Source organism: Penicillium solitum (assembly GCF_028829755.1).
Source record: "Penicillium solitum strain IBT 25940 chromosome Unknown utg000001l_segment0_segment0, whole genome shotgun sequence".
Lineage (NCBI taxonomy): Eukaryota > Fungi > Ascomycota > Eurotiomycetes > Eurotiales > Aspergillaceae > Penicillium > Penicillium solitum.
In genome coordinates, this window is record NW_027072121.1 from 4,771,946 (window position 1) to 4,799,595 (window position 27,650).

Consider the following 27,650-nt stretch of genomic DNA (forward strand, 5'->3'; position numbering starts at 1 on the left):
TTAGAGCAACAGATAAGAAGATTATGGAAGTTCATTCTGGCCCCTTGGCTGAGCCTTTTGACCAATGCCCCTTCAGCGTGTTTTCGGTGCTTTAATGAACCAGTTTTAGTTTGCGGATTTAAAACGAGGTGGGGAAGGTATTTCAAAGCAAAAAACTTACGATCAATAAGAGAAGAAGGAACGAATAGCGGCGTTGACACATAGGTCGGTTACTTCACTCGGAATAACATCCTCGTAAGGAGGGTTGCAGTTGCAGCTCGTGCTCAATGTAATGTTGTTGCCACTATCGGTAGAGACCTTAACCGATTCCGTGCCGGTTCCCAGAGTCTGGCACCCGGCTTCGAAGCCTCCAACCTCTTTTCCCGCGCCTGAACAATCAATTGTGGAGTAGTAAGTAACTGACCACAGAGCAGATGCTAAAGTGGCTAGTCTAAGTACGAAAGGGGTTTCGAAACGCATGATTTCGATGTTTAGGTGAAATTAATGTATGATATGCATAAACCAAATTGAGAGTCAGAATACGGTAGAAATTCCCTTATTATATCTCCTTCCAAGGCGGAGTTGCACCTTCACAGGCAATACAATGGGGTCTACGGGGCTAAAACGCGGCCGAGCTCTCCCAACCACTCTCTCCATACGTAGCTCCTATGCTTTGGTCCACGGCTCAGTGGGAGTAGCAACCTTACGTACATACCACCGGAGCCTAGGTCTTTTCACACAGCAATCTCTAGAGGTGCTTGCATCTTTCACCACACTCGAGCTTCGAGGAACGCCGTCAGAAGCACGTCGTCAATTTAACGCGGTTAACCCCATCGGCCCCAACGCACTCTAGGCTCGGTTGAACGTTCATATGCGCATACGTGGACATTTTAGTGATTATAAACATCCTCATTAGAGGAAATCCATCAGCTCAGCTATTCTGGGGGATGTTGAAAATCCATGTTTATGCACCCCCTGTTTACCCTTCCACGAGTTTTTGACACAAAGTGAATTGGTGGTGGTATTTTTACGAAGACCAGGAGCCATGGTATACTCTGACACTATACGAGGCACCCTTCTTAGAGAGCTGTGTGTCATCGGGATTTTGTGTATATTTTGAAATCATGTGGAAGCTTAGGCCGATTCCTGACGTTAAGGCTATGCAAAACGTTTATAAAGCCGGTCAAAATTTAACTAACTATGTTAGTTAGATGGCACGGTATGTGAATGAATAAGATGGTTGGAATAGCGACACTAATCGCTGTAATGGCCATGATTAAATCGCAGCTTTTAAGACAAGCCTGTGACTGTTGCGTTCTTGACCTATATCAATTACATCTTTTGCACGCTCAAACCTCCCATCATCACTTTACTTTAAACAACGGGATCTTTCAAATCAACTAAGGCGTGTATGTTAGATTTTCGTAGATACCAAAAGCAGGTGATATTTCAAATCAGTCTTGTTGAGTGTTGAGATCAGCTAGTCAAAAGTCGTTTGTTCTGCGGTTTTCTTGGAGGATTGGTATTATGCCCACAAACCAAGAAAAGCGGTCTAACGTGCTGAATTCTAAATGCCTGGCTACACGAAGCCTCTTGAAACGTCGTATGATACGGTATTGAGCCCAATGTGTACATTACCTTACTTCTGCGGTTAGTTTCTTTGCTCTTACGTAATCGTGGCTGTGGCGATGCAAAATTGTATCGATCTATAAAATGTATCGTAAGTTATATTCGGTTTGCTGTATTGGGGTTTCCACAAATATCCAAGTGCAATTGCATACAGTGTCATTTCTCCTTTTAATTGGTATCATCTCTAAGGAATTCTGGGCATACTGTAGACCCCTAGTTCATGTCATGACTTTTCTGATCGAAGGGTTTGGGCTTGTTAGAGGGGGAGATAGTCGACTAGAGAGCAAGAAAAGGACAACCTAGAATATCTTTACTCCGCGGGCGTTTCAATTGGGTAGAATCTGAAAAAAGGTGCTAAACCCCATGCATTATACTGCCACTTGATCATCTTCTACGCCCTGGTTTATAGAGAAATTATCGGATGTACATTGTGAATAGAACAGAAAAGGTATATAAAGCAATTATGCTATAGCGCCATTTCCCAGTAAAGCATACTCGAAGGCTTTTTTTTCTTCGATCCCGAGAAAACCTAGAAACCCGCCTAAATACGTTGGGCTTCTATAAAGTAGCGAACATAGTGGACATCTTCCGCATGGCGTTTGAGCGCTTTATGTCCACTCAACACAAGCTGGCAATATCTGTCAGGACAGGTTATGAGCTCAGTTGGCTTGTATTTCCGAAGATGCTTTTCGAAATATTCTCGAGCTTTTCGGGATAAGGCAAAGTAGCACTGGTACTGCGGTTCAAAAATGCAGAAAAGGCAATGTCGATTAGTGAGCGAGATGGGACAGCCTCGGGGTTCTGGTGATGAAGAGGACTCTGTTTCCGCCGAAGGCAGTTCTTTTGGTAGCGAAACTATGTTGCTGCCGATGGCATATTCGGTTTGTCTCTCAGGGTTAAATCTTTCGGGTGGTACTTTCCGAACACGGCCAAGCTCAATCAGAGCATTGACCAGAGTGACTCGCTATGCCATATCATTTTTCTCTGAAAGATCTTGCATGGATATTTGCATCAATTCCGCTACCTGACGACGCTCATCCAAACGATGAACGATCTTCTCGGGCGCATAAGCCTGCTTGTCAATATCCAAAAGCGAGGGATCGAGCTGTCTGTTGATCTCAAGAGTATCGATCGTGGAAAAGAATTCACCACGAGCTCCTTCAAATGTGTCTTTCTTCAATTTTGCCTTGGCACATCGCAATGCAGCTTCCGTCTTGGCTTTGAGCTCTCCAATTTTGGTGCCAGCCGCGTTCTTCATAGATCCATACATCTCTTTGGCTTCTTTGGCAAGAGAATCGCGCATTTCTTGCAGGCCAACTATCTCAGGGTGAGTTGAAAGTGAAGCTCGCGTAGTGGCAGGCAAATCGTCGTAATGAGAAGGAGCTCGAGGGTCGATATAGCGGCTTTGGTGACTCAGAATGTTCATCAATGCGTCCTCCGAAGGTATCCCAAGAAATGCGGCTTGAACATGGGACTGGACACGCTGATTCATATATGTCTGAAAGGTGCTAGCATATACATGGCCCATCACCTGTTGGAGCAAAGGAAGAGGTGCAGTTTCTGAACAGAGTGCCTGCGTCAGCTTTGGAAGTACAATTTATGTTGTATGGGAACTTACTTTCAACAGCCTCACCGGTGCCACGCCGGAGATCGTAAGGTTTCATAGCACGGGGCATGCCCACTGCGAGACTCAACCTTTCAAGATAATATAGATACGTGTGGTATTTGAGGGGTTTGATCTCATGGGTGCTGATACCACAATGGGTCGATATTGGCTGACGGCAGATAGGCAAATTGAGCTTTTCTTTCACAAACCTCAACTGCAAGGAGTGGCGCGGCGATTCTACCCGGGAGGCAAAAATGTCCTCGATCGAGCGAATTTTGCTCTCGAACGCTCCATCGAGGAAGGCCATAGCGACCACAAGCATGGCAATGTCAAAGAATGGCTGTTTCACTTCAGACATTAAGAATATTTTCCTTCACCATGCGATCAGCCTCGCATAGGAAAGGCAGGGTACCTAATGGATCTTCACTCACTTTTTTGGTCTTTTATCATGGCCCTTGGTATGTTTTAAATCAACTTCCATCACGAGATGATCACGGATACCACCAGGATTCGGTAGAAGTATCAGGCTTATCTGGCCGTAGCAAAGTGTTTTTAGATCCTCGTCTCTGAGATCCCATTCATCCATTTTATCGGTTTCAGTAGCGTCAACCTCACTCACACTTCCAAAGAAGCGCTGGACATTAGTCTGCTCGTTCTTTTCAACATACACCAATGCCCCCGGTCGGCTTGCAGTATAAGCCGACACGAGTAAGACGAAAGCGAGCTGGATGATTTGCCGGCCGTCCGGATATGGCGTAGTATCTTTCGTCCAGTGGTAATGAAGCACAATGTACAAATCATCGACGTTCATGACGGGCTTTTCCTCAACAGACCTATCCAGATTGAAACGTTCAACTAGGTCTTTGTTCATGTACTATCACCCTTCTGTCAGAAAATAAAAAGAGCAGAGAGCAAGAAAAACCCACATCATTGATATCCTGGCAGCTTTTCGCGTGGAGGCTACGCCCCACCGCTTTGCGATAGAGCTGGCACCATAACCGCCAGTTCTCGTGCAGGCTGCTGAACTTTTTTATTTTAGAGTTGTGCAGTATCCACTCAAGAAATATCATCACATCCTCTTTCCTTGCTGCGTGGAGAGACTTCAAGTACTCCTTTTTCCCTAGAAAGTCACAATGCCTGGGCTTTGATCAGCGCGATATTCCGGGATATGATAAGAAAAGACGCCTACTTAATCCATCTTCTCTTGATGTATTCAATGTTGTTCTTCGTGGATACAGCATGTCGCTTTTGAATTATGCTCTTCTCTAGTTGTCGGCGGCGCTGAACATAATACTCCGGGCTAGGTACTATCTTTGCCTTCATGCGGGAAGCGTAAGAGTCTGAAACAGTCATGGCTTCAGGTAGCAATAAGCCTAGCAGATGCCAGAGAATAGTGGCAGGCTTCAGGAAACTGAATGGGAAAGAAGCTGGTTGGTATGGCGATAATGACAGTTGCCCAGAAGGAAGGTTGGAGAGATACAATGTAGAAAAGACTGTTGCTGGTGAGTTGGACTGTAGAAAGGCTACGAGATGATGGGGAGGGGGGGCGACCATTTAAATATTGAGAACCGGTCTTGATGGCTCCGCAAGACAGACGATTTATCATCTTTGTCTGGAGCGGCTACAAACGGACTGAAGGATACTGAGCATCACGTCATCACTGATCAATTGCCCTGAGCATACTGAGCGAAGGGTGAGCAGATCACTGAGCAGCCCTGAGCATACTGAGTGAAGGGTGAGCAGATCACTGAGCAGCCCTGAGTGCTCAGTGATCAAAAGTACATTATGCACACGTGATGTTATGATGACTAAGATTTTGGTAAAAAGGGAGCTTAAACCGGCGTCCAAGGTAGCCATTTACGGCAGCCGATTTACCGTCAATTAGCGTTGTGGTGTAATAAAAAGAGTTCGGTATCAGAATACGCCAGCCAGCTAGTCCATCGAAGCAAATGTTGATTACAATATACAAAGAGCACACCTGGGAAATGCGACGATCATGTCTTCTGCTCCTCCACGAACTTCAGAGCCTCCTCGCGCGAGACAACATCAATAGTACTGGCCTTTTGCCTGAAACTTACACCATAGCACTTCTCCGCCACGTGCAGCATTTCAGGTCGGAAGGTAGTGCAGATGAACTGTCCGTTAGTCGAATCCGAGATAGACTTGAGCATCTGTGCAACGGCTGTGCGGTACTGGGCATCCAGGTTGGCGTCAATCTCGTCGAATAGGTAGAATGGTGCAGGGTCGCAAGCCTGGATGGCGAAAACAAGTGCGAGAGCGCAAAGACCTATGGCAAGTTAGTTAGCAACTGCAAAACAAAATACAGATTCGGACTGGAAATGCTTACTCTTCTGTCCACCACTCAGCTGCTGAATACGTTGCTGATCATCGTGCTTGCTATTGAAGCTCACACTGATGCCGACACCGACATAGTTTTCGACGCTCTGCCGAGCTTCCTCGTCATCTGAGTCAACATCGTCATCGAGTCGTGTGGCACGGTCTGTCTTCCTTTGAATGATAAGACGACCACGACCGGCGGGGACGAGCTTCTCGAACACGTTGTGGAATTCACGTGAGACCTGCTTGAAGGTCCGTTCAATAGCCTCATCCTTGCGTTGATCAAGAACAGAAATGAGATCATCGATGGACTTTTGGGACGCATCCAGCTCGGAACGACGTGTAGTAAGAGTCTCACGCTGCTTGGTGAAACTGTTATACTGTTCAAACGCCTTCTTGTTGACATGGGAATATTTCTTAAGGGCCTCGTTGGTCTTGTGGAGCTTCTTGACAACGGTGTTGGAGTCGGTGTTTTGGTACTTGGTGAAAGCTTCATCCGGAAGAACACCGAGGGAACGAATGTTAGCAGCACACTCGGCACCCTGCTTAGTGAGTGCTGCCTTCTTTTGCATGCTCTTCTCCATACGGCGCTGGTGCTTCTCGATGGATCGAGCGAGGTCCTCAATTTCCCGTCTGGTCTCTGCATTACGCTGTTGCAGATCCATCACACGAGTATTGCCTTCCTCAATTGAGGTGTCAACCTCCTTTAGTCGCGTATTGAGCTTCTCCAACGCCTGGCCAATGCGCTTCACTTCACGCTGTGTCTCTTTCAGGTTACCCTGAACTTCCTCGTCAGCGATGTCAATGTCTCTGTTGAGTAGTTGGTCAAGGCGAGGGTTGAGGTTCTCTCGAAGCTCAACTTCCAGCACCGACTTGCGTGCCTCGAGCTCGCTACGCTGACCGGAGAGCTCTTGGTACTGACGGCGCAGATCTTGGACTGTGCTGCTCAAAGTCTCTAGTCTAGTTTCCTCTTCACTGGTGAGAGCTTTCTGGAAAGGCGACGCTAGTTCAGTCTGGAACGCATTCACTTGATCGTTCAGTGCGGCAAGGTTAGATTCAACATTTCGAAGAGCGCGTCGCTTGGCATCAAGAGTATCGTTCTTGTTTTGAAGAAGATCACGCTTGGCCCTCAACTCGTGTCGTAGAGGTCCACTGCTGTTCTGGACCTGATGTCTCTGTTGCTCGAGCTTTTGCAGTTCACCAACAGCCTTGGTGATCATCTGGTCAAGTGTTTCTAACTCTTTCCGGATTTCGGTACCGCGATTTCTCTTGGTCTCATACTCATCTCGCCACTTGGCTAGACTCTTGACAGCGTCCAGTCGCGACTGGCGGGAGTCGTGGTATCCACCAGTCAGGGCACCACGCTTGTCTGATCGATCACCCTCTGGAGTGATGGCATTGACACCATGGCTTCGTGCGTACTGTGACGCAACCTGCAGGTTGGGGCAAATGATAGTCTTGCCGAACACGTGCTGGAAGGCTCTCTCATATGCCGGGTCGTACTGCAACTTGTCGATCATGGGTATTGTGTCGCTAGCACGAGGCATGTTCATCGGCCTAGAGCGAAGTCTGTTCAAAGGCATAAACGTCACACGACCAGCCTTTTCCTTTTGTAGGATCTCAAGAACGGTTGTAGCAGTTTCATCTGTGTCAACAATATAGTGGAATAAACTCTGGCCGGCAGTAACTTCGACAGCGGTGCGATATCTATCATTGACATCGAAAAGCTCGGCAAGAGTACCGTAGACCCCTTCGAGGTTATGCTGGCGCTTGATTCGGCGCACTGCGGCGGTTCCGCGACTAGTGTTGTTATCCATCATTTGCGAGAGATTACGCTCAGCACGGTCCACCTCCTGGGATGCATTCGAAAGCACAGAGTCAAGCTTTGCCTCTTCTCTCCAGAGTTCTCTGCGGAAACATTAATATCTGGCTCTAGCCAATTAGTGATTCGAGGGAACTTACTTTCTTTGGTCCATGAGACGGTCTCTTTCATCCTTAGCATCTTGGACTTGTTGGTCCACATTATGCATTGTGTCGCCGCGTCCATCGATTTGCTGCCGCAAGCGTTCAGTTTCCGGCTCTAAAGCGGCAATCTCGCCTTCTAGGTCTTGGATATCTTCTTGTGTCTGAGAGATAACACCCTGGACAGTTTTAATAGAATTATGGCTCTCGCGGACTTCCATATTAAGCCACTTGTCACGCTCAGATTTGTTCTTGAATCGCGAGTTTCGGCCCTGCTTCGCATACAAACGCTGACGCGATGTCTCCGCATCTGTCAACTGTGATTTGACCGTGTCTTCCTGATCCTTCAAGGCATTGAACCGAGGGAGAATTTCCCGATGTTCGGCTTCACGCTCACTGATAGCGGTCTGAACAGAGTTGAGGTCGGAGTCGTAGCGTGATTTCAGTGCTTGTGCGGCAGCCTGATTGTCAGAAAGAGACTTGGCCTGCAGTTCATTCTGAGCCAGAGTCTTAGATGCTTCACGTCGTTCGTCCTCCAGTTGAGCCTTGTCAACCTTCAGGAACTCAATCTGCTGCCGACACTCAGCGATCTCGGCATCGATCTGAGCCATGGCCTTCTCGCCTTCAATGAATTGGTCACGATTGTTGTCGGCATCCTCAACGCCGTTCTGTCGGCGCTCTTCGATCTCGTTGAGAACCTTACCGATCTCCTGTTGTTCGAGGGAGTAAATGGTATACTCTAGACAGCGGCGCTCCTTGTCTTTCTCCTGGTAGCTCCGAAGCTCGTCCTTTTCTTCTTCGAGTTCGGCAAGACGTTCGTTAATGTAGTCGAGGAGTTCATCAATTTTGGTGCGCTTGCTGTTGGTCTCATTCATGATTTTCAAAGACTCCGAACGACGAGCTTCGTAGACTTGAGTACCGGCGACCTCCTTAAGCAGAACCAGGCGCTCAGAGTCTTTCATGTTGGTCAACGCAGTCACTCGGCCTTGGGGGACAATGTAGTAAGGGTTCGAGCGGGAGAAGCCAGCCGACTCAAGCAGGTTCATGACATCGTTCTTGGTGGCATTCTTGCGGTCGAGAGTGTATTCGTCCTTCTTGATACCAATAGTACGACGTAGGACAACCTCGGGCTTGCCGGTGGGGAATCGATCGTCGGAGTTGTCGAAGATAATCTCGACATAGGCGGACATCACAGCCGAACCGGAACCTTCCTGCTTGGGGTCAACCTATGTAGATTTAAGCGATACCAAGATAACATACATGCAAAAGAGCTTGGCGCTCCTCCCTGCCGAGATGAGTGTAGGCATCGCTGAGGACGAATCGAATGGCCGCGAAGAAGTTACTCTTCCCGGAACCATTGCGGCCGACAATGACGTTGTGTTTGGGGGAGAATGGCTCGATGACCGTTTGATCTTTGTAGCTGGATGCCGTGCGGAGTCAATAAAAGGTTCATAAAGTCTTAGGGTATGGAGTGGGAAATACCTCTTGAAGCCTTGGATAATGATCTGCTTGACATACATCTTGAGAAGAAACGCGCGACGCGAGGATCAATCAGAGCACCCTCGGCCTAACGCGCCTGGCGCAAAAGTAAAAAGTGAGGATAGAATGCGCCACAAGGATCTCAGCCAGCAGATCTCTTTAGCAATGAACAGACAAACGCCGAGGGGTATCGTGATTGTGTTACAAAGCCTTGGAGATTGACTACGCGAGGAACGAAATTAGCGCGTCTCGTTGGGCGCGGGGTACGGGCGACTAGACATACCACCTGGACACAACTCTCTCATTGGATAATATTGCGGGCAGTAATTTTCATCCTCGCTTTCTACCATAGTTAAGATATGTAAACTCTGAATGCATTTAATTGATAAATGTATATTTTATAGTAATTCTATGGTCTTAAACCAGTTCATTCTTTGTGTTTTAAACCCCACGAAAGCATAGTATAAGAGCCAAGTCAGTAAAAAACCTACATAGTTTATAATGTTAAATTAGTGTCCTGTATATATACTCTAAGCTGCCGCCATGTCTATCCAGGTACCCTTCTTAGGTGATTGATATATACATGGATGCAATTGATTGATATTCCTAGTTATCTATATAGAAAGGTTTCTTATATAAAGTACTAATATGCTTCCAACCGCTTCATATTTATCTAAAAGACCATTAAACACGTATGACAAGGTCGTATAAGCGACTGAATATTTCTTACATTATGTTGTATATAAAATAAAAATAAAAGAGTTGGAAGTCGCAAATCAGTGTACCAATTGAAATTGGCTTTGGAGAGGCGGTGAGAAAAACGGCCAGGTAATATCCAATGAGAGAGTTGTGTGCAGGTGGCACAGTTAGTCGCCCGTACGCGGGGTTTTGCCGGGCGGTGACCCTGATCTGAGCCACAGAAAAAAAAAAACCTTGGGGACCCGACGGACGAATTCAAATTTTTACATTCTCAATTTTGAAGATCCAGAATGGCTTCAAATGAGAATACTGCCCAGGCAGCTGGCATTGCCGATGGCCTCGCGCCGTCGCATACCTACGTGCCCAACGAAGGCTACGTGAACCCTGATACTGCAGACTCCGCCGAGGCGGGGCAAGATCTGCTCGATGAGCAGGAGGGGGAGGGGGAGGATGAGAATGACGAGTACTACGACGACATTTTCGACGAGGAATTGGATCGTGAAGATATTCTTTCTTCTGATAACTCCGATCTTACCAAAGCATACAACCGCCAACGCAGAATCAACGACCTCGCTAGCGACTCCAATGTGCCGAGATGGACATACCCCAAAACGAACACCCAGAAGCCCACCGTCAACACCTCTGCGTCCGTCGATGACCAGGTCAAGTCTCTCACTCGCCATGCCGCAAAGATCAAGCTGGACGACCAGCAGGCCGGCATTTCGGGCCGCACCGACAAGGGTGGAGATAAGGCAGACCGAGCCACATCAGAACAAGTGTTGGATCCCCGTACGCGCATGCTTCTGCTGCAGATGATCAACCGAGGTCTCGTCTCAGAAATCCACGGATGTTTGTCCACCGGAAAGGAAGCGAATGTCTACCATGCCATGTCCATCTCGCAGGAAGATGAGGATGCTGCCCCACTACACCGTGCGATCAAGGTCTACAAGACAAGTATTTTGGTATTCAAGGATCGTGATAAGTACGTGACTGGAGAGTTCCGTTTCCGTCAAGGATACAACAAGAGCAACAACCGCGCCATGGTCAAACTTTGGGCCGAAAAGGAAATGCGAAACCTGCGAAGAATCTATGCCGCCGGCATTCCCTGCCCCGAGCCTATCTTCCTTCGTCTCCACGTCCTTGTTATGGGATTCATTGGTAGCTCAAAGGGTCTGGGTGCACCCCGCCTCAAGGATGTGGACTTCAATATCCCTGAACCTGAGACTCGTTGGCGCTCATTGTATATCGAATTGTTGGGCTATATGCGCGTTATGTACCAGACCTGCCGTTTGGTGCACGCTGATCTGAGCGAGTACAACATTCTGTACCATAAGGAACGCCTGTACATCATTGATGTCAGTCAAAGTGTGGAGCACGACCACCCGCGCAGTCTGGAATTCCTGCGCATGGATATCAAGAACGTCAGCGACTTCTTCCGCCGAAAGAACATTCTCACTCTTCCCGAGCGGACTGTATTCCAGTTCATCATCGCCCCAGATGGACCCGTTGATGTGACCGCTGGCAATGAAGAGATGACTAGTGCCATCGAAAAGCTCCTCGTTGCCCGTGAAGAGGGTGACGATGAGCAGCAGGAGGCTGAGGATGTCGATACCGCTGTCTTCCGTCAACAATATATTCCCCAGACCCTAGAGCAGGTGTATGATGTCGAGCGTGACGCCGAACGTATTCGCGATGGCCAAGGTGCTGATCTGGTTTACGGAGACCTCTTGGCCGGCGGCAAGAAGAAGGCCACTGCCACTGATGCCGTCGAGGAAGATGCTGAGTCTGATGCAAGCGGCGGTGTCTCCGTCTCAGGGTCCGACTCCGACGAAGAAGAAATAGACCCGTTCGCGCCGAAGCCACCACGAGGCAAGCGTTTCGAAGACAAAGACTCCAAGCGCGACCACAAGGCAAAGGTGAAGGAGGAGAAGCGTGAGCAGCGGGCGAACAAGATGCCGAAGCACATGAAAAAGAAGCTTGTTTCTGGGTCTTCGAGAAAGAAGAAATAAGCTCTCGTAGCTTTCTGACCTTATCTTTCTTTGCATGTGCACGAGTTGCGAATGTTTGCACTCTGTGTCAATCTACCGCTTGGCATGATTTGATGATGAAATGCATATATATATGGATGGAGCATTGGGCATTTGATACCTTGGTCTATACTTGATAGAAATGGGAAAAAATAAATAAATATTTCATGCAAGCTCCTCAAGACTCAACCTAAAAATCTCATTTAGAGTACATTATCACTGGTCTCTGCCCATTATATATAGAAAAGTCACCTGCACAGTTTATATATCGAAACGTACATTTTGAGTCATCTTCGCTGTTTATATTAAAGCTACAACACCAACAAACGGGGAGATATCTAGCAAAAGGCATCTAAAAAAGACACGAGGCCGCATATGCGGCCGACTATTTTTTTTGTTCATAGTATATAGGGTAAATATACCACCGATCAAATCAAATCAAGGTAAAAACTTATCAGAGCTCTCTTTGGACGTCACCCCAATCCGTCCTCTCGCTATAAATTCCCACAAGTGTCACCAAATAGTGCTTACATCCCGCGAAAAAGCGCAAGAGTATGCATCTAGAAAATGAGCATCGAGCAGAGAACATAAATGAACGAGCATGACGGAAGGTCAGACCTATTGTGTCTTCGTCATTTAAGTCACAATGATACCATAGTCGCGATGTAGTAGTTAGAAGCGATCCTAAGATGCCAAGTATCCAATTTCCATCTTAGCTACACATGTAGCGGGAAGTCTAGATCGAGGCCAAGGACGGTAATGGGAATGTGCACCGGATGAGAGTAGAGAGCAGGGAGCATTGGAGAAATCAAGCGGTGTGCATTTGGGCCACGACCTTGTTCCGCGCCTTGACCCTTGCATAAGCTTCCTCAATGAGGTCTCTCGGGAGGTCAGGGATTTGCTCTCCTTCGGAATTTCCATCCGGTACTCCCGCCTTGGCACCTCCTGTGTACTCATGTACACTAGGTTCCTCGCCTGCATTCTGCGCCTCAGGCTCATTATCCAGGTGGCCGCCCGAGAGACGCAAGAACTGCACCTCCATTGGTGCTAAGCCAACCCCAGGCCATATATCAGAGGGAAGAAAGTCACCCTGTTCAACACGGAAAGTATCACGAGCAGCGGCATCTTCATCATGGAGCTGGTCCAGTTTGTGCCGGGTATCTCGGAGCACCTTTTCTACACGTTGGCGAACGTGACGCCGACGTGCTACTTCCAGCATCAGGCTGTCGTAAGCATTGAGGAACCCGTCGTATAGGGAGTGCAGATCAGAGAGTTCAACGAGGCCAGAGTTAATGCGGTCGTTTTCTTCATGCCATACGCGTGTGAAATTGTGTGCCTGGGAAATATAACGGGGTAAGCGAGAGGAGGCGAGAGAGGATAGGTGGCTGTGAACTTCGATCGTTGCCTTGGAGATGGACAGCAGGGCATCTCGCTGAGCTTGTACTCGTTCAAATATGGATTCCATCTCATTAATGCGATCCTGGATCTCCATGACAACATCATCCGCCTCAGGTGCATCTTTGATCAAAACAGCCACCATCTCCTGATACTCGGCGTCAGTCATTGGGTCAAGAGGTGCATTCAAATTGGCGTTGATCTCTGCCCCGATGTTCGGCATTCCGTCATTGCTGCCATCGACACCAGTTGGCATATCCCCTGTGATGGATCGTGCAACTGCTCCTCCACCATCTGTGTGCTTCACGGCGGTGACACAAAGATCAAAATGTCTGACCAGAGCTTCCAATAGAATGGCCATTTCTTGAGCATGGGCCTCCAGCGATTGGATCTGGCCCGGCATAGACGACAAAGTGAGAAGGCCGGAATCGGACGCAGACGAGGAAGAAGATGTGATTGATAGTCGGGATGACGCCAACTTAGTGGCTGTATGGTAGTGACGAAGCGACTGCCTGGTGGCTTGAAGTTCGTCATCAAATTCACGATTGGACGTGTCCAATTCGGCACGCGCTGTGTTAGTGCGGTCGATAGATGCTTTTAAGGAGGCATGTAGCTCTTCAACACCCCGCTCATCAACAAAGTCATGAAGAGACTTCTGCTCTTCATCGCCAGGTCTGAATGAGGCGTGAACGATAGTTCCGCGGAGCAGATCTAACGTGCTTCTGAGCCGAGCATCAGCAGCATCTAGGTTTTTTAGTGCCACTGAAAACTCGTCACGACCTCGGTATGATATTTGTTCGACCTCGGTACGAACATCGTATAAAAGCCGGAGTTGCCCATTAAGGCCTCGGCGTAAGAAGCCTGTCCGGGAGCACAAGACGACACTCTTCTCCAGTGCCGAGTGTGACGCAGTGACTATTTCATTGGCCCGCCAGACGTGAGTAATGGAGGAGAGCGAACGTTTGGCACCCAGCAGATACGATATCAGAGTGTCAACCTGGGGCAGTGACTGCTGGTCCCCTTCGTTCAGTCCAGCCTGCGGACGAATAGACGATGAAGATGACTTTAATGACGCCATTGTGAGGATTTGTGAGAACTTGTGAGAGAATCAATTAACCCTGTCAATGGCGCATTCGGAATAAGATAGGACCAGGGCTGAGGACCAGGGTTGAGGAACAGATAGACCTCTCAGAGGCGAGAGTGAAATTGACACAGCTACGAGGAAAGGGGGCTAGATTGCACCACTTTCACTTCACTAAAACCCAGAGACACTTCAGTATAGGCCTATATTTACCAAATCAGATTCTTGTAAACTTAAACAAGACCAGAGGGGGAATTGCTACTTTGTAGCCCATATACCAGGGAGTTGGGTGTAATGAGGACCTCGGGGAGTTCGGTACGATGAGCTGGGGCTGTGCTTTACACGGTGGACCGAAAGTGAAGCACGAGCTCCAGCCCAGAAATGAGTTGCAAATAAAGGGGTGAAAAAATAGCCTCTTACCAGTAGTTCTCGGTCGAGAGCTGATTCCCTGGGTACCACGTAAATTGTACACACGGCAAGCCGTTCATAGAAGGTTTAGATAGACCGGAGTAGGGTTTATGGTAGGAACCAACAAAGCTGGGGGCAGTGGGTCTCACAAAGGGTGAGTGTCGGTGTGAGATGGCTGCAGGACTAGTCTCAAAAATCATACAGAAGATAAGATGCCCCGTTTTAGTCCAGTTAAACCCAGTTAAACCCCAGAAATAGCGAATCAGCCTGTCGGATGTGTAGGAAGTGATCGATTGAGGTGCGATGGCGTGGAGATGGCGCCATGCGGATCATAGTCACGTGCAGCCTCACCGCCCAGATCACGTATTTGCCGCTCTGCCGCTGTCACGCAATTCCCCGGACTCATCGATGGCGATATCGAAGACACATTCAGATTGTGCAATTTTCCCAGGTCCTGAAGAATTCTCTGATTTAAAAGCCTCTGTCGATCCCATTTCCTTTTTTACTTAACGTTTTTTACTTTCTCTTTATTGTCCAAATTGATTTCAGTCGTCGAGCTCAATAACACTGTTATCTCAATCCTTCCAAGGTTCTCTCAGGGTACTCATATCGCCCCAATCGATAGCCCTTGACTCCCCTCCCTCTCGACTCTTTGTGACCTTGGGGGAAATTTTCAAAGACACTCATCGTCGCAACATTGATTGATATATTTCCTCTGTGCTTCTTGCTATAAACAATTTCAACTCAGGAGAATAGGAATATTTGCACGTCGACAAATTCTTATCTCGGTACATCACGCGCGACCGTCACTCGCCCGAGCGGCCGTCCCCTCCTCGCACCGCGCGAGATCGGATCAGTCACCATGGCCAATGCACCAGAACCCTCGTCCACACAGCGAAGCCTGGTTATCGCGAATTCGGGGGTCAGTGCGAACGCCGACTCTAACCGCTCGCTGCAGCGCAGAGACCCCGACAGCACCTCACAAACCCTGGAGGAACTAGCGAGGCAAAATGTGGCTCCGTTCCTCGAAAAATATCAACCACGACAATATGCGCCTTTCCGCTCGCAAGTTTCAAATCGATCGGAGCAAAACCTTGTAAATGCCAGCTACTGCTATCGTCACCAACCAGACTCAAAATGTGGCAGACGCCAAGCCGATGAGCAGTCGATGACCCAGTTGCAGTCCGAGCTGAACTTACTTCCTCAAAGTGATCAGCAGGGTATTGCCCATGTGTGGTCATTGTTCTCCGCTGCTCCAGCGAAACAGCGAACTCTCATGCTCCAGGGAATTCTGGCGCAGTCCTGCTTCCCCCAACTATCCTATATCTCTGCCAGTGTCCGCGAACTCATCCGAATCGATTTCCTTGGTGCCCTCCCTCCAGAGCTGTCCTTCAAAATTCTCCGTTACCTCGATACGGCCTCCTTGTGCCGAGCTGCACAAGTTTCTCCCCGCTGGAGAGCCCTGGCCGATGATGATGTGGTGTGGCACCGGATGTGCGAGCAGCATATCCGCCGAAAGTGTAATAAGTGTGGCTGGGGTCTTCCTCTTCTGGATCGCAAGCGTCTGCGCGAAGCCAAGCGTGAGATTGAATTGCGCGCCACCAACTGGGGCAACAACAAGCCCGACGTTGGGTCTACTGAAGCCGCAATGGTCGAATCTTGCTCGACAGTGGAACCTGCAGCCAGTGGCAAACGCAAGTTGGAATCTGATGATCAAGCCTCCGCCCTTGCAAAGCGCCATTGCGCATCGCCTCCACAGTCTCCTGAAGAGGACGAGAGTTACTTCAAAACTCGTTACCGTCCGTGGAAGGAGGTTTACCGGGATCGATTTGTTGTCGGTATGAATTGGAAGCACAAGCGTTGCTCGGTCAAAGTCTTCAAGGGCCACAGGGACAGTGTCATGTGTCTGCAGTTCGAGGACAATATCTTGATGACTGGGTCCTATGATGCTACAGTTAAGATTTGGGACACAGATACTGGTGAAGAATTGAGAACTCTCAAAGGCCACGTTGCTGGAGTGCGATGTCTCCAGTTCGATGACACCAAATTGATCACCGGCAGTCTGGATCGCAGCATCAGAGTCTGGAACTGGCGCACAGGCGAATGTATCTCCAAGTACAACGGCCACGCCGAAGCGGTCATCGCCCTCCACTTTGATTCCACCCTTCTTGCATCTGCGTCTGTCGATCGCACTGTCAAAATTTGGAATTTCAAGGACAAGTCTACTTTCGTTCTTCCCCACCCACAGGGAGTCAACGCCGTCAAAATCGACTCGGTTTCGCGCACAGTTTTGACCGCTTGCGACGATGGTGCTGCGCGCCTTTGGGACCTGGACACCAAGACTTGCATCCGAGTCTTCCACAACCACATCGGAGCTGTTCAGCAAGTAATTGCTTTGCCCCGAGAAATTGAACTGGAGAACCACCTCGCCGACTGCGAGAACGACCACGTCAGCACATCTTCTCAAAATGGTGATAACATCATGAGCACGCTTTCTCCTCTTCTCGAGGCCAAGTCTCTGTCTCTCCAGAACTCACCATTCGGCTCCTCTTTTGACCAGGATCAAGGCCGCATCGAACCCCCGCGCTACATCCTCACCAGTGGTGTGGATACAACCATCAGACTGTGGGAAACCAGCACTGGAAGATGCCTTCGTACCTTCTTCGGACATTTGGAAGGTATTTGGGCTCTTTCTGCTGATACCCTGCGTATTGCCTCTGGTGGTATGGATCGCATGGTCAAGATCTGGGATCCTCGCGTTCCTACTGGCCAGGATACTTATGAAGGTCACAGTGCAGCTGTCAACTGCATTGGCCTGAGCGACAGCCGCTTCATCACTGGCGGCGATGACTACCAAGTTCGCATGTACGATTTCCGGGCCTAGAGTGGCTCATATTTTTTTATTTCCCTTTGTCTATCAAAAGTACCCTTTTTGATTGGATCTTTTCTATTATCACAGGGTGGGGCGTATTACTGCGGCGCTGCCATCTTCTCTGTTTATTTCTATTACTGCATCTCCGGTGGATGGATGGATACCCTGGCGCATTCGAGAACAGTGGCTGTGGCTCAAACAAGGTGATTTAGCCTCACATATGGCCACTGACTGCATCATAGGCGCTACTTTTTGTTTCTACTACATGTTCTTCTGCTCATGTCTGCTTTCGTGTTAATAACATGTTCGCCTGTTTCCATAGGATGAATTTGAATGAACATCTTCTCATATGACGGCCTTCTAGTTCCTGTATCGGGCCTTGGAAGCCAACTGTACGGCCCCACAGAGACGGAGCTGGATTCAACTTTGGCATCAACCTTGGAAGTATAAAGTTGCTTGCTTCCAAGGTTTAACTAACAATCTTCCAACCCTGGCTTCTATTCCTATCCCGGTTTCAAATTAATTGTCGGCCCCATACTTCTGGCCTTTTTCTATTTACTTATGATTTACGACATAGTATGTTTTCTTCCACCATGCTAACCAAAACTCATGGTACCTTCTAGACGCCATTTCTTCTTTCATCGAGCTAATATTGATCACATACAAATTTTGGACTTTTGAATTAGTAAGGGAGACAATATCTAAACCGAAGACTACTAAAATGACTACGAAAAAGAGGCGACAAGGCCGCATATGCAGCCGACTATTCTTTTAGAACACCAAAGTTACTCACGGAGAAAAAGAAAAAAGAAAAGAAAAGAAAAGAAAAGAAAAGAAAAAGGATGGACAAATGTAGGTTATCTTGTGGTCAATTTGATGATCCGTGACTGAAGAACTCCGGACCTGGTGCTACTATTCCCAATTCGGAAAAATTGACTATGTACTATAGAGGACTAAACATGCATACATCTCACCTACAACATTCTTTTACTCTATTTCCATCTCTTGTTACCCTCTATATCTTATTACAAAAGAAAATTCAATCCACTCCCTCCCTCCAAGCTAAGATAACTATAGTTACTATGACGGACGCTCAATCCGATATGCGACCTGACCGAGTGTGGTCTTATCAAATGGATGACATTTTAGCCGGTTAGCACATAACCTAACCATGCAGAGCAAGACCTCGTTGACACAAAAACCGCCTTAGGCCACCCGGAAAAGCTAAATATGGACGCTGAATACACCCCGGCATCTAGCTCTTCCAAGTCCAGCTCTGATCTCCCCTCCACACCTAAGACCCAGTCAGTTGCTGTAATTAAACAGCCCCGAAGCGGTTATAAACACTGTTGGGGAGGTTGGGCTCATTGGAAGCGACTCCCGACAGGACTGAGATGGCTTCTGGTTATATTCAGCTTCGTCGTCGTTATGGGTGTTACGGGTTGGTTCGGCGGCTCCTATCTGGCAGCTAAGAACCACATCGAAAAGAAAAGACTGGTAAAGCTTGACCCCGGGAATGCCTTGCACCGACGTGCCTCGATAATGGCCCTGCCCAGCGAGTCTTCCGTGATCCTTCGGTCTACTGCCACGCCGTCTCCTAGTGTTACCGCTCCGATTTATGTCTTCACGGATCCTGCACGAAATACCTTTTTCACCAAGGTCCGTGTCGCTACGTCCACTAACGGTGTCGTCTCCTCCGCTCCCTCTATGGGCGTGACAAGAAATATTTGAATACAAGTGCTATATTGAACCCTGTCTTGGATCAATTGATATGATGGATCCAGGGTGAGATTGTGCACAATTTGAGGTCGGGGTATTGATATGAATGGATGAAAGTTGCTATTGAGTGTAGTATCATTATTGTGTGGTCCAAAGCTATTGTCTCCTGTTGCTGCAGTTCCCCCTTGAGACATGAATACAATTCTATTGTTCTTGCTATTGTACTATTATCTACAACCCTAATTGACCTACCTTTCCTTCATATTCATATCTATGGACCACCGCTTAACAATTAAACGGGGATCATCTTATCTTCACTTCTGATTTGCTTCTTGGTGTACAGTTCCAGCCATTCAATGCTTTGATATCGGCATTGCTTGTACAATCACCACTTCAACATTCAACCTTGGAACCATCTTCATACTTCTTCTACGCGCGTCCCCAAGCATCACAGGTTGCTACGTGCAAGTCAATTCCAGTGCATGGGCGACAGTCCTTTTTCATCCCCGGAGAACAAATGTGTGGCTTTTAATGCCACAAAATCCTCTTTTGATTTAATCTGACTAGAGTCCGTAAGTATCAACTCATTGAGGCTGTTGCGATTTCGACACCTGTTAAACAAATATGACCGCAGCTTCTTCGCAGCTTGCAGCTCGCAGATATTCGGCCATTCACCATGGCATATTCTCCCCAGAGACTTGTGCAGGCTCACCAGCTCTTTCAACAAACCGCGAGCAACTTCGAGATACTTCCGCATCTCGATGGCCCATATCACATGAGAGAACGTGCCGCTGCGCGTTCCGATGTCGATGGGCACTGGCAAGACAGCGACGAAGATGACAACTTCGCATTTGCCAGCAAGCAAACACCGACCAAGCGCAAGCTATCTCTTTTGTATGAGGGCGATCGAGAGCTTCGATCTGACAAAAGGGCCAGAAGTGAGTCTCCGGTTTCTATGTTCCGTTCTAGACTGAGCCCAGACACGGACGATGAAGATTATGTCTTTATTTCGACACCCTCCCACCACAGTGAGCCCGACAGCTGGGACAGATACTGGACCGTCAAGCCCGAGACAGAAACACCAAATTCACGGTACAGCCTTCGACGCCGCAACGAGGAATCGTTTTCAGAACAACTACAAAAGGATAACACGACCAAGGCCGAGGTCGAGGCAACAAAGCCGACTGGGGATATCCTGCCTGCTGATAACGAACTTCCCCTGAGAGGATGCGATGCCTGCAAAGAACTAGGCTTGGAATGCTCACTTGCATCTGATTCCGATCCGTTCGCCTATCCTTGCGTAACATGTGAAGTCGATGGTGTCTTTTGCGTTGTGAGCCCACCACCCAAATGGAAGCGAACATGCGAGACTTGCAAAGGTCGGAGGAAAGAGCTTTGTTCATATCGCTACGCTGATTATGACCATTCCCAACTCTGTCTCCAATGCCTAAACCATGGGTTCGAATGCGTTGCTGGACCAGCCAGATACCCACCCTTTGCACTCTTTTCCACAAGCGAACCAAGCGAGCGGAGCAGTTCTCCAAAGATTGATTCTCCAGCTACCTCGAACTCACCCCAAGGAACCCCAGAGCCCGACGTGCTTGAGACATCCAAACCGAGTGCCCAAATCAGTTCCCCAAAGATCGATCCTCCAGCACGCCCCAACTCACCACATGGCACCCAAGAGGTCGAGGTCTTCGAGGTACCCACGCCGAGTCAACAACCCAATTCCTCGACCACCCAACCAAAGATCCAGACTCCAGAGATCAATCCCACAAAGAACAATTCTTGGGACCTCCCCTCCCCTCCATTCACCAACACACAGCCCTCCTTCGTTGAGGCACCGAAGCCACTCGAGGTGATTGTAATCCCTGATTCAGACGACGGCACCCCGCACACCCCGAAAAGACAGAACTCCCCGATTTATATTTCTGACTCCGTTGAGTCACCCACTCACACCACTGTCTCAAATAACATTGCCTCGCAGCCGGCGAACACCCATCGAATCTGGACTGAACTTGCTCATCCCGTGGTGTTTCTCGCAAACGAGCAGGACGGATCTCCCACTTGCCACTGGTGCAACAACTTTGCATATGGGATCAATGGTCTCGGTCCTCGCAACCCAGAGGTCTGGGTATTTGACGACGGCACGATCGTTGAACTTCAGGATGGTCATACTGGCGAAGGAAAGGAACGGAGCCGGATGTGTGCCTCCTGTGCATGGGACCGATGCAAAATCATACAATGTTCCCACAATACCCTCGATCTACTACCTTTGCCTTTGTCCTCGAAAAGCGAAGTACGAACCGATGCTTCAACACTTCTACGCCAAGCAACCGACGCTCTGATTGATCCCAAGACTGGAAAGGCTGGTCCTTTTTTCCCAAGCCCCATTTACGAATGGTGCAGTCTATGTCGAGAGCCCGCATTCGGGTCTTGCCAAGCGGTTCAACCAGTGAATGCCTACGCAGAGGTGGTGGACTGTGATGAAGAATGTCGTGGGTGTGGACTGATGCTCTGTGAGCGCTGTCTCAACCTCACCAAGAAATTCAAAGGTGACCTCAACGCTGTCGTTGAATGGGGGCGCACCCAGTCTAACCCTGTGTCCCACCGAGCTGATGTGGAGTACCTCTTCTCGGGAGCAGAGAACAACACCATGTACAAACTCTACATGGAGGAACGTTGAAGGTTGTTTTTTTTTTTTTTTTTTTCTTCTTCTTTTTTTTATTGTACCTATCTCACCATAGCTAGCAAGCAGCAGCTAAGTGAAGTTGACATAATGCAAAATGGCTTTAGTTTCAATTTTGTTTCTGAAGGACATACTAACAAACGAATGTGCTAACAAATCTATGGTTGTTTGGATGGTCTCTGATGAGTCGTGTACGCGCGACAGTGAGGGGATTGTGCTCTAATGTTAACAATAGATCAATAATACCACAATAGGAACAGAATCAGAAATATATAATAGTGTATAATAGTGTTATTGACAATCAATCCCATTCACGAGTCTCCCATTGTGCGGACTACTTACTCTACCTTAAATAGTATACCTTCAAGTATAAGACCTTCACAACCCCAACCATTTATGTTTCTTCTCTTCCTCCCATACATCTCTCAAATCTTCATTTCATATCTTTTACTTGTACTCTTACATTTACTTTTTTTTTCTGTTCATCTCATCATTTGTTTTAAACTTTCATCTACAACACGCTGGTCGTCGGTGGATAGCCCTGGGTTTCGTTTCCGCTCCGGAAAAAAAAAATCACCTTCTTTTCTGCCAAATTCGTTCACAACCCCAAATCCCCTTGTACTTCCAACTAAACGGAGGTAAGGGTGCTGCTTTGATCCCGTCTTCTATTTTCCCCTAGTTGCCCCGAGCTGCGACACGAGGTGCGCAGCTCATCGCCACGACGTCTTCACCAAAGAGACGAAAAGTTTCCCCAGAGCCTCGCACCAGTCCAGGCCTTCGGGCTCGACGTCACGGCCGCTCCGAACCTCCACACTCTCGCCACACATCCTCCTCTTCTTCCCGCGGCCAGAGTTCGTCGTTGTCCCCGCCTCGCTACGTGCCTGCGCATCTGCAGTTTCAGTCTGGAAGCCCGCCTGGCCGCTCGCTCACCCCCGCGACCGCGACCGCCGGACTCTCCCTCTCCAGCGACCATTCCGATATGCCCTCCGATACTCAAGAGGGTACACCTCCAACCCATGGGCGATCCCCTTCTCCCGGCGAGAAGCGCCCGGCATCTGAGATCACCGACTCCGACCCCGAAGGAGGCGTGAGCACTGTCTGCAATAACGCGCGCACATACATCATCCCCCGCACATGCGACAGCACAAACGATGAACCCACGGATCCCACCACTTCGAGCAATGACAAGACCGGGTCAGCATCCTCGTCTGGCGAGGAGTCCAGACCTGCATCGCCCAAATTAGATGACATTCCTACGATCGATGAACAAGTGGCTGAGGTGAATGCGCTGATGACAGCGCCGTTGAAAGATGGACGAAAGGGCTTTGTTGTTTCAATGGCTTGGCTGAAGAAGGTGCTTGCACGCACTACAGCTCATGCAGATCACACTGACAAAGGACCATTGGAAGGTGACGTTGGTCCCGTCAATAATTTGAACATAATGCTTGACACCGACCCGGCCACGCCCAGCTTCAAAGACGAAACCGGTGAAACGTTTGTCCCCATGCGTCCTGGCTTGCACGACTCTCTTGATTTCGCCATAATTCCGCAACATGGCTGGGACCTGATCCTCAAGTGGTACGGCCTCGCCGACCAGTCACCTGTGATCATCCGCTACGCCCACAACACCAGCCAACCCGGTGATACCGAAAAGATCGAATATGAGACTTATCCCCCGATTTTCACCATTTTCAAATTGGCCAACCCCGCCGCGGGGACCACCCCGACCATCTTGAGACAAACCATCAAACCGTCTGTCAAGATCCTGGCCAGTCGCCAGACGAATTACCAAAAGTGGTTGAAGGATGCCAAAGAGCAGACTGGTATCGACATGTCGACCAAGGTTCGAGTTTGGAAAATTCTCCAGCTGCCTCGTAGCACCACTGCATCAGCTTCAGCAACCCCAGCTGCCTCCCGCAGCCAATCGCCAGCTCCTCCCTTGGCTCTCATCTCGAACCCCAACGACAAGCTCCTGTTCGATTTGAATGCTTTCCTCGAACTTCCAGAGGGAAGCCACCGGGTGTTGCTTGAGAATGTCAAGGATCAAACCCAAAATGCAAACTACAACGGTCGTATGACCTTGGATATGGCTGGTCTCAGCGTGACAAATTGTGTTGTGCTTGAAGAACAGGTCGGCAGCTCCAAAGGTGGAGAATGGGTGTCTGAAGCCTCTGTTAAAACTCTCAAGAGTCTGGGTATCCCTGTAGATCAACCGAAGAAAAATGCTGTTGTCAAAGTATCTACCGCTAAAGACGCACCGAAGAGCACACCCAGCGGCAGGACCACCCCTACCCCGGGACCCGATCCAATTAGGGGGCTCATCTCTCGAGGTCGGAAGGGTCGACAGCTTATTGTGGGATTACAAAACCTTGGCAACACCTGTTACATGAACTCCGCGTTGCAATGTGTGCGAAGTATTGAGGAGTTGTCTTATTACTTCCTCAGTGAGTATACTCATCTTACTGTTGGATACTGCGGATGAGGCCTTTCGATGCTAATCTTAATCTGCAGGTGGAATGTACAAACCAGAGCTGAACCCTGGCAACGTCCTTGGATGCGGCGGCACTATTGCCAAGCAATGGGCCAACTTGCTGCAGGAGCTCTACAAATCGGACCCTCAGCCAAGATCTGTTAATCCCTATAGGTTCCGTTCTGCCGCTGGTCGGCAACGTGAAGATTTTGCTGGCTACGAACAACATGATAGTCAGGAATTTGTGATGTTCCTCCTTGATGCACTGTCGGAAGATCTAAGCCGCATCGTTGGCAGCAAGCCATCCACTGTCATCCCTGATTCCACTGATGAGATGATCCACGATCGCAAGGCTCTTGAGGATTTCGGCAAGAAGTGCTGGGACCTCTATGAGGCCCGCAACGCCTCCGTTATCACCGATCTGTTTGCCGGAATGTACAAGTCAACACTGATTTGCCACAATTGTGAAAAGACCAGCATCATCATGGATCCTTTCACAATGGTCACTGTGCCCATCCCAACGGGTCCGACGCTCATCAATCGAACAATTATCTTTTACCCTGTCGATGGCCCACCCGTGTCTCTGAAAGTCCGGCTCGATGAACACGATACTTTGAAGACCTGGAAGGACTTTGTCGCCGAAAAGATGGGAATTGACGGGGAACGCATCTTCGCAGCGGAGACATTGCACAATTCCTTCTGGCAAACATTTTGCGACGATGACGATACTTTCGGCAGTCTGCGCATTACCCAAGAAGACACCATTGTGTTCTACGATCTTGGTCCTCTTCCAGCATCTACTAATTCTTCTGACGCTACCGATGATGATGCAGTCCTTCTACCCGTTTTCCACCGCAAACGTGTCCCGCGGAAGAACAAAGAGGGCACTCTTGAACTTTTCGGAATCCCATCCTTCATACGCCTTTCTAGTGAAGAATCTCGGGATCTTGAGACGATTTACCGCAAGCTTCTGGCTCAGGCCAGTAATATGACTACACAAGACATCTTTGCTGTCGAAGAAAACAGCCACGACGACAATGCAGCTGACGACTCTGACACCGTGGTCACCAACGAGGATGATGCACGATCGGCAGATTCCCGAATCAAGACATCTTCTGTTGACGGCGAAGACAGCATTGTTGACATTTCCATGCAAACTGAGCAAGGGCCCACGCCTGCCGAGGGCACTGATGAGTCGGATTCTGACTCTGACTCTGACTCTGAATCTGTCAAGACCCCTCAGCATCCTCTTGCTGGCAAGATCCCTGCCAGTTTGCTGTCACTCTTCGATGCAACGGTCATGAGCACACCTAGCACTCTTCCTGATGGGCGCAATATTTCCACACTCAAAACCTACCCCTCCATTTCCTCTCGCGTCCCATCTCCTGCCACTTCTACTAAGGTTTGTTCATTCCGTCCTGTACGTTCGTATTCAGCCCGCTAATATTTGCCAGGGATCCGATGTTTCATCCAAAAGCTCCGCAGATAACAATCTCGATGATGACGTCGATACAGATGAATCAGATTCGACACCAAAATCAGCACCGGCGCTCGTTCGCCAAGGTGATGCCATCCTGCTTGAATGGACTTCCAATGCCATTGATTCCCTTTTCAGCGGCAAGCCACGCGACCCTGAGGAGCTCCGAGGTCGCCCTACCTTCATGAACATCAAGAATGTGTTTGATCACACCATGGTGGTAAGCCAGAAAAAGCCTAAGCTATCAACTGTCTCTCTCGACCAATGCCTGGACGAGTTCAGCAAGGAGGAGATTCTTTCTCGGGCAGACAGCTGGTTTTGTCCTCAGTGCAAGACCCACGTTTCGGCCACCAAGAAGTTCGAGCTGTGGAGAACCCCGGATATTATGGTCGTTCAGCTCAAGCGGTTTAGCCAATTCCGCGGCAGGAACGGACACAAGATCAGCACTCTCATCGACTTCCCCTTCGAGGGACTGGATTTGAGCAGCCGAGTGGAAGGCCCCATGGATGGAAAGAGTGCGGTGTACGACTTGATTGCTGTCGACAACCACATGGGTGGAATGGGTGGTGGCCACTACACTGCCTACATCAAGGACTTTGTGTCTGGTGCCTGGGTCTATTGCAACGGTCCGATACCCCTCCCTGATATGCTAATTGGAAGATGCCTTACTAACGTGAGTTACAGATACCTCTGCGAAGACTGTCACAGACATTCGGTCAATCATCACGCCGGGTGCCTACCTCCTGTTCTACCGCCGTCGCTCCGATCGTGCATTGGGCAACCAGGAGCTGCGGGAGCTGGTTGAGAGCTACCGGAACAGCGAGGCGAGTGTATCCGGCAGTTCCTCCCCCTCCCGCAGTCCCGGTGGTTCCCAATCACCTTCAGGGGACGGCGGTCGTGTCCTTGGCGGCGCACCCCACAAGGGGTCGTCTGCCCTGGCCGGGGCAGGAGTGGCACCCCGAGTGAGCCGGGGGCAAGACTCCCTCGGCAATGACCTGTACTCTTCTGCCGAGGAGAGTACTTCGGGCTCAGAAGACGGCGGCAGCGAAGGTAAGAAAATCGACTTCGAGCACGAGAACGAGGGATCGCAGGTCGACCCCCTCAGCAAGCTCACGGAACCCTCTTGGTCGTTCGACGCCGCTCACGACATCTCACAGATTACGGGTGGTAACGCTGCCACCGAAGATGGCATGGACATCGACCCTCAGTTTCAGTTTGGTCTCACTTCTGGGGGTGAGGGGGAGGATTCCTCCGATGATCTCCCAGTCGTGGAGCTGCGTGTGGGGTCCGAGGACATTGTGATGTCCTCGGACCCATGAATATTATGAATTAAAAAAATTAAAAAAACCAAAAATAAAATGGCGGGGAGGAGGTGGATGGGGGAATGGGGGGTGTTTTTCTACATAGAAGGAGGGGGGAATGGGCAGGTGGCCCATACAAAATAAAAATATGTTTTCCTTGTTTTAATTTTCAATCACATTCTCAATGCAAAGTGAGCGAGGCCAAACTCAGGTCAATGTAAGATCCAGCGAACTCTTAGAGAAAGTAAGACTGCACTTTATCACTTCTTCGCCGCTGAACTATTAGCTTCCTCACCAAGATCTTATATCTATAACAAACAGACCGAATGATCTCATCTCTTTCATAGCAAGTCACACCAAACATATCCGGACTCTGACTCTGCACTCAATCTCCATCGACAGCGGCTGCTAGCAATGTGTATCCATACAAGGTAACCTCGTTCATGTAGCTATGTAGCTACGCGGATTTGTTCTTTGTTCTCTGATCCTTGTCCATCTATATCCGTCCAGTTTACCTAGA

The 27,650-nt window shown here is 49.0% G+C and overlaps 9 protein-coding genes across 9 annotated transcripts; 5 read left to right on the plus strand and 4 right to left on the minus strand.

The window, feature by feature from the left end:
• Nucleotides 1-162: 162 nt before the first annotated feature.
• Nucleotides 163-459, minus strand: N7455_001777 (uncharacterized protein; the record flags this gene model as incomplete). The annotated part of the gene is made up of 1 exon (XM_065604158.1): nucleotides 163-459. The coding sequence occupies one exon, from the start codon at nucleotides 457-459 to the stop codon at nucleotides 163-165; it is 297 nt and encodes a 98-aa protein (XP_065462649.1).
• A 2,113-nt stretch (nucleotides 460-2,572) lies between these two features.
• On the minus strand, nucleotides 2,573-4,085 carry N7455_001778 (uncharacterized protein; the record flags this gene model as incomplete). The annotated part of the gene is made up of 3 exons (XM_065604159.1): nucleotides 2,573-3,168; nucleotides 3,227-3,585; nucleotides 3,646-4,085. The coding sequence occupies 3 exons, from the start codon at nucleotides 4,083-4,085 to the stop codon at nucleotides 2,573-2,575; spliced, it is 1,395 nt and encodes a 464-aa protein (XP_065462650.1).
• A 1,123-nt stretch (nucleotides 4,086-5,208) lies between these two features.
• N7455_001779 (chromosome segregation protein SMC) lies at nucleotides 5,209-9,033 on the minus strand (the record flags this gene model as incomplete). The annotated part of the gene is made up of 5 exons (XM_040951862.2): nucleotides 5,209-5,501; nucleotides 5,562-7,459; nucleotides 7,514-8,724; nucleotides 8,774-8,933; nucleotides 8,996-9,033. 5 exons carry the CDS (start codon nucleotides 9,031-9,033, stop codon nucleotides 5,209-5,211), a joined length of 3,600 nt encoding a protein of 1,199 aa, XP_040818505.2.
• A 948-nt stretch (nucleotides 9,034-9,981) lies between these two features.
• Nucleotides 9,982-11,700, plus strand: N7455_001780 (serine/threonine-protein kinase RIO1; the record flags this gene model as incomplete). Its single annotated transcript, XM_040951532.2, has 1 exon — nucleotides 9,982-11,700. The coding sequence occupies one exon, from the start codon at nucleotides 9,982-9,984 to the stop codon at nucleotides 11,698-11,700; it is 1,719 nt and encodes a 572-aa protein (XP_040817741.2).
• Nucleotides 11,701-12,526: 826 nt separating this feature from the next.
• Nucleotides 12,527-14,191, minus strand: N7455_001781 (autophagy-related protein 17; the record flags this gene model as incomplete). The annotated part of the gene is made up of 1 exon (XM_040951238.2): nucleotides 12,527-14,191. One exon carries the CDS (start codon nucleotides 14,189-14,191, stop codon nucleotides 12,527-12,529), a length of 1,665 nt encoding a protein of 554 aa, XP_040818118.2.
• Nucleotides 14,192-15,464: 1,273 nt separating this feature from the next.
• Nucleotides 15,465-17,486, plus strand: N7455_001782 (F-box/WD repeat-containing protein; the record flags this gene model as incomplete). The annotated part of the gene is made up of 1 exon (XM_040951422.2): nucleotides 15,465-17,486. The coding sequence occupies one exon, from the start codon at nucleotides 15,465-15,467 to the stop codon at nucleotides 17,484-17,486; it is 2,022 nt and encodes a 673-aa protein (XP_040817518.1).
• A 1,218-nt stretch (nucleotides 17,487-18,704) lies between these two features.
• N7455_001783 (uncharacterized protein) lies at nucleotides 18,705-19,205 on the plus strand (the record flags this gene model as incomplete). The annotated part of the gene is made up of 1 exon (XM_040951546.2): nucleotides 18,705-19,205. One exon carries the CDS (start codon nucleotides 18,705-18,707, stop codon nucleotides 19,203-19,205), a length of 501 nt encoding a protein of 166 aa, XP_040818485.2.
• A 664-nt stretch (nucleotides 19,206-19,869) lies between these two features.
• N7455_001784 (putative C6 finger domain protein) lies at nucleotides 19,870-21,879 on the plus strand (the record flags this gene model as incomplete). Its single annotated transcript, XM_040951775.2, has 1 exon — nucleotides 19,870-21,879. The coding sequence occupies one exon, from the start codon at nucleotides 19,870-19,872 to the stop codon at nucleotides 21,877-21,879; it is 2,010 nt and encodes a 669-aa protein (XP_040817726.2).
• Nucleotides 21,880-22,064: 185 nt separating this feature from the next.
• N7455_001785 (putative ubiquitin-specific protease UBP12) lies at nucleotides 22,065-27,148 on the plus strand (the record flags this gene model as incomplete). The annotated part of the gene is made up of 5 exons (XM_065604160.1): nucleotides 22,065-22,073; nucleotides 22,562-24,326; nucleotides 24,394-25,754; nucleotides 25,807-26,455; nucleotides 26,514-27,148. 5 exons carry the CDS (start codon nucleotides 22,065-22,067, stop codon nucleotides 27,146-27,148), a joined length of 4,419 nt encoding a protein of 1,472 aa, XP_065462651.1.
• Nucleotides 27,149-27,650: the final 502 nt, after the last annotated feature.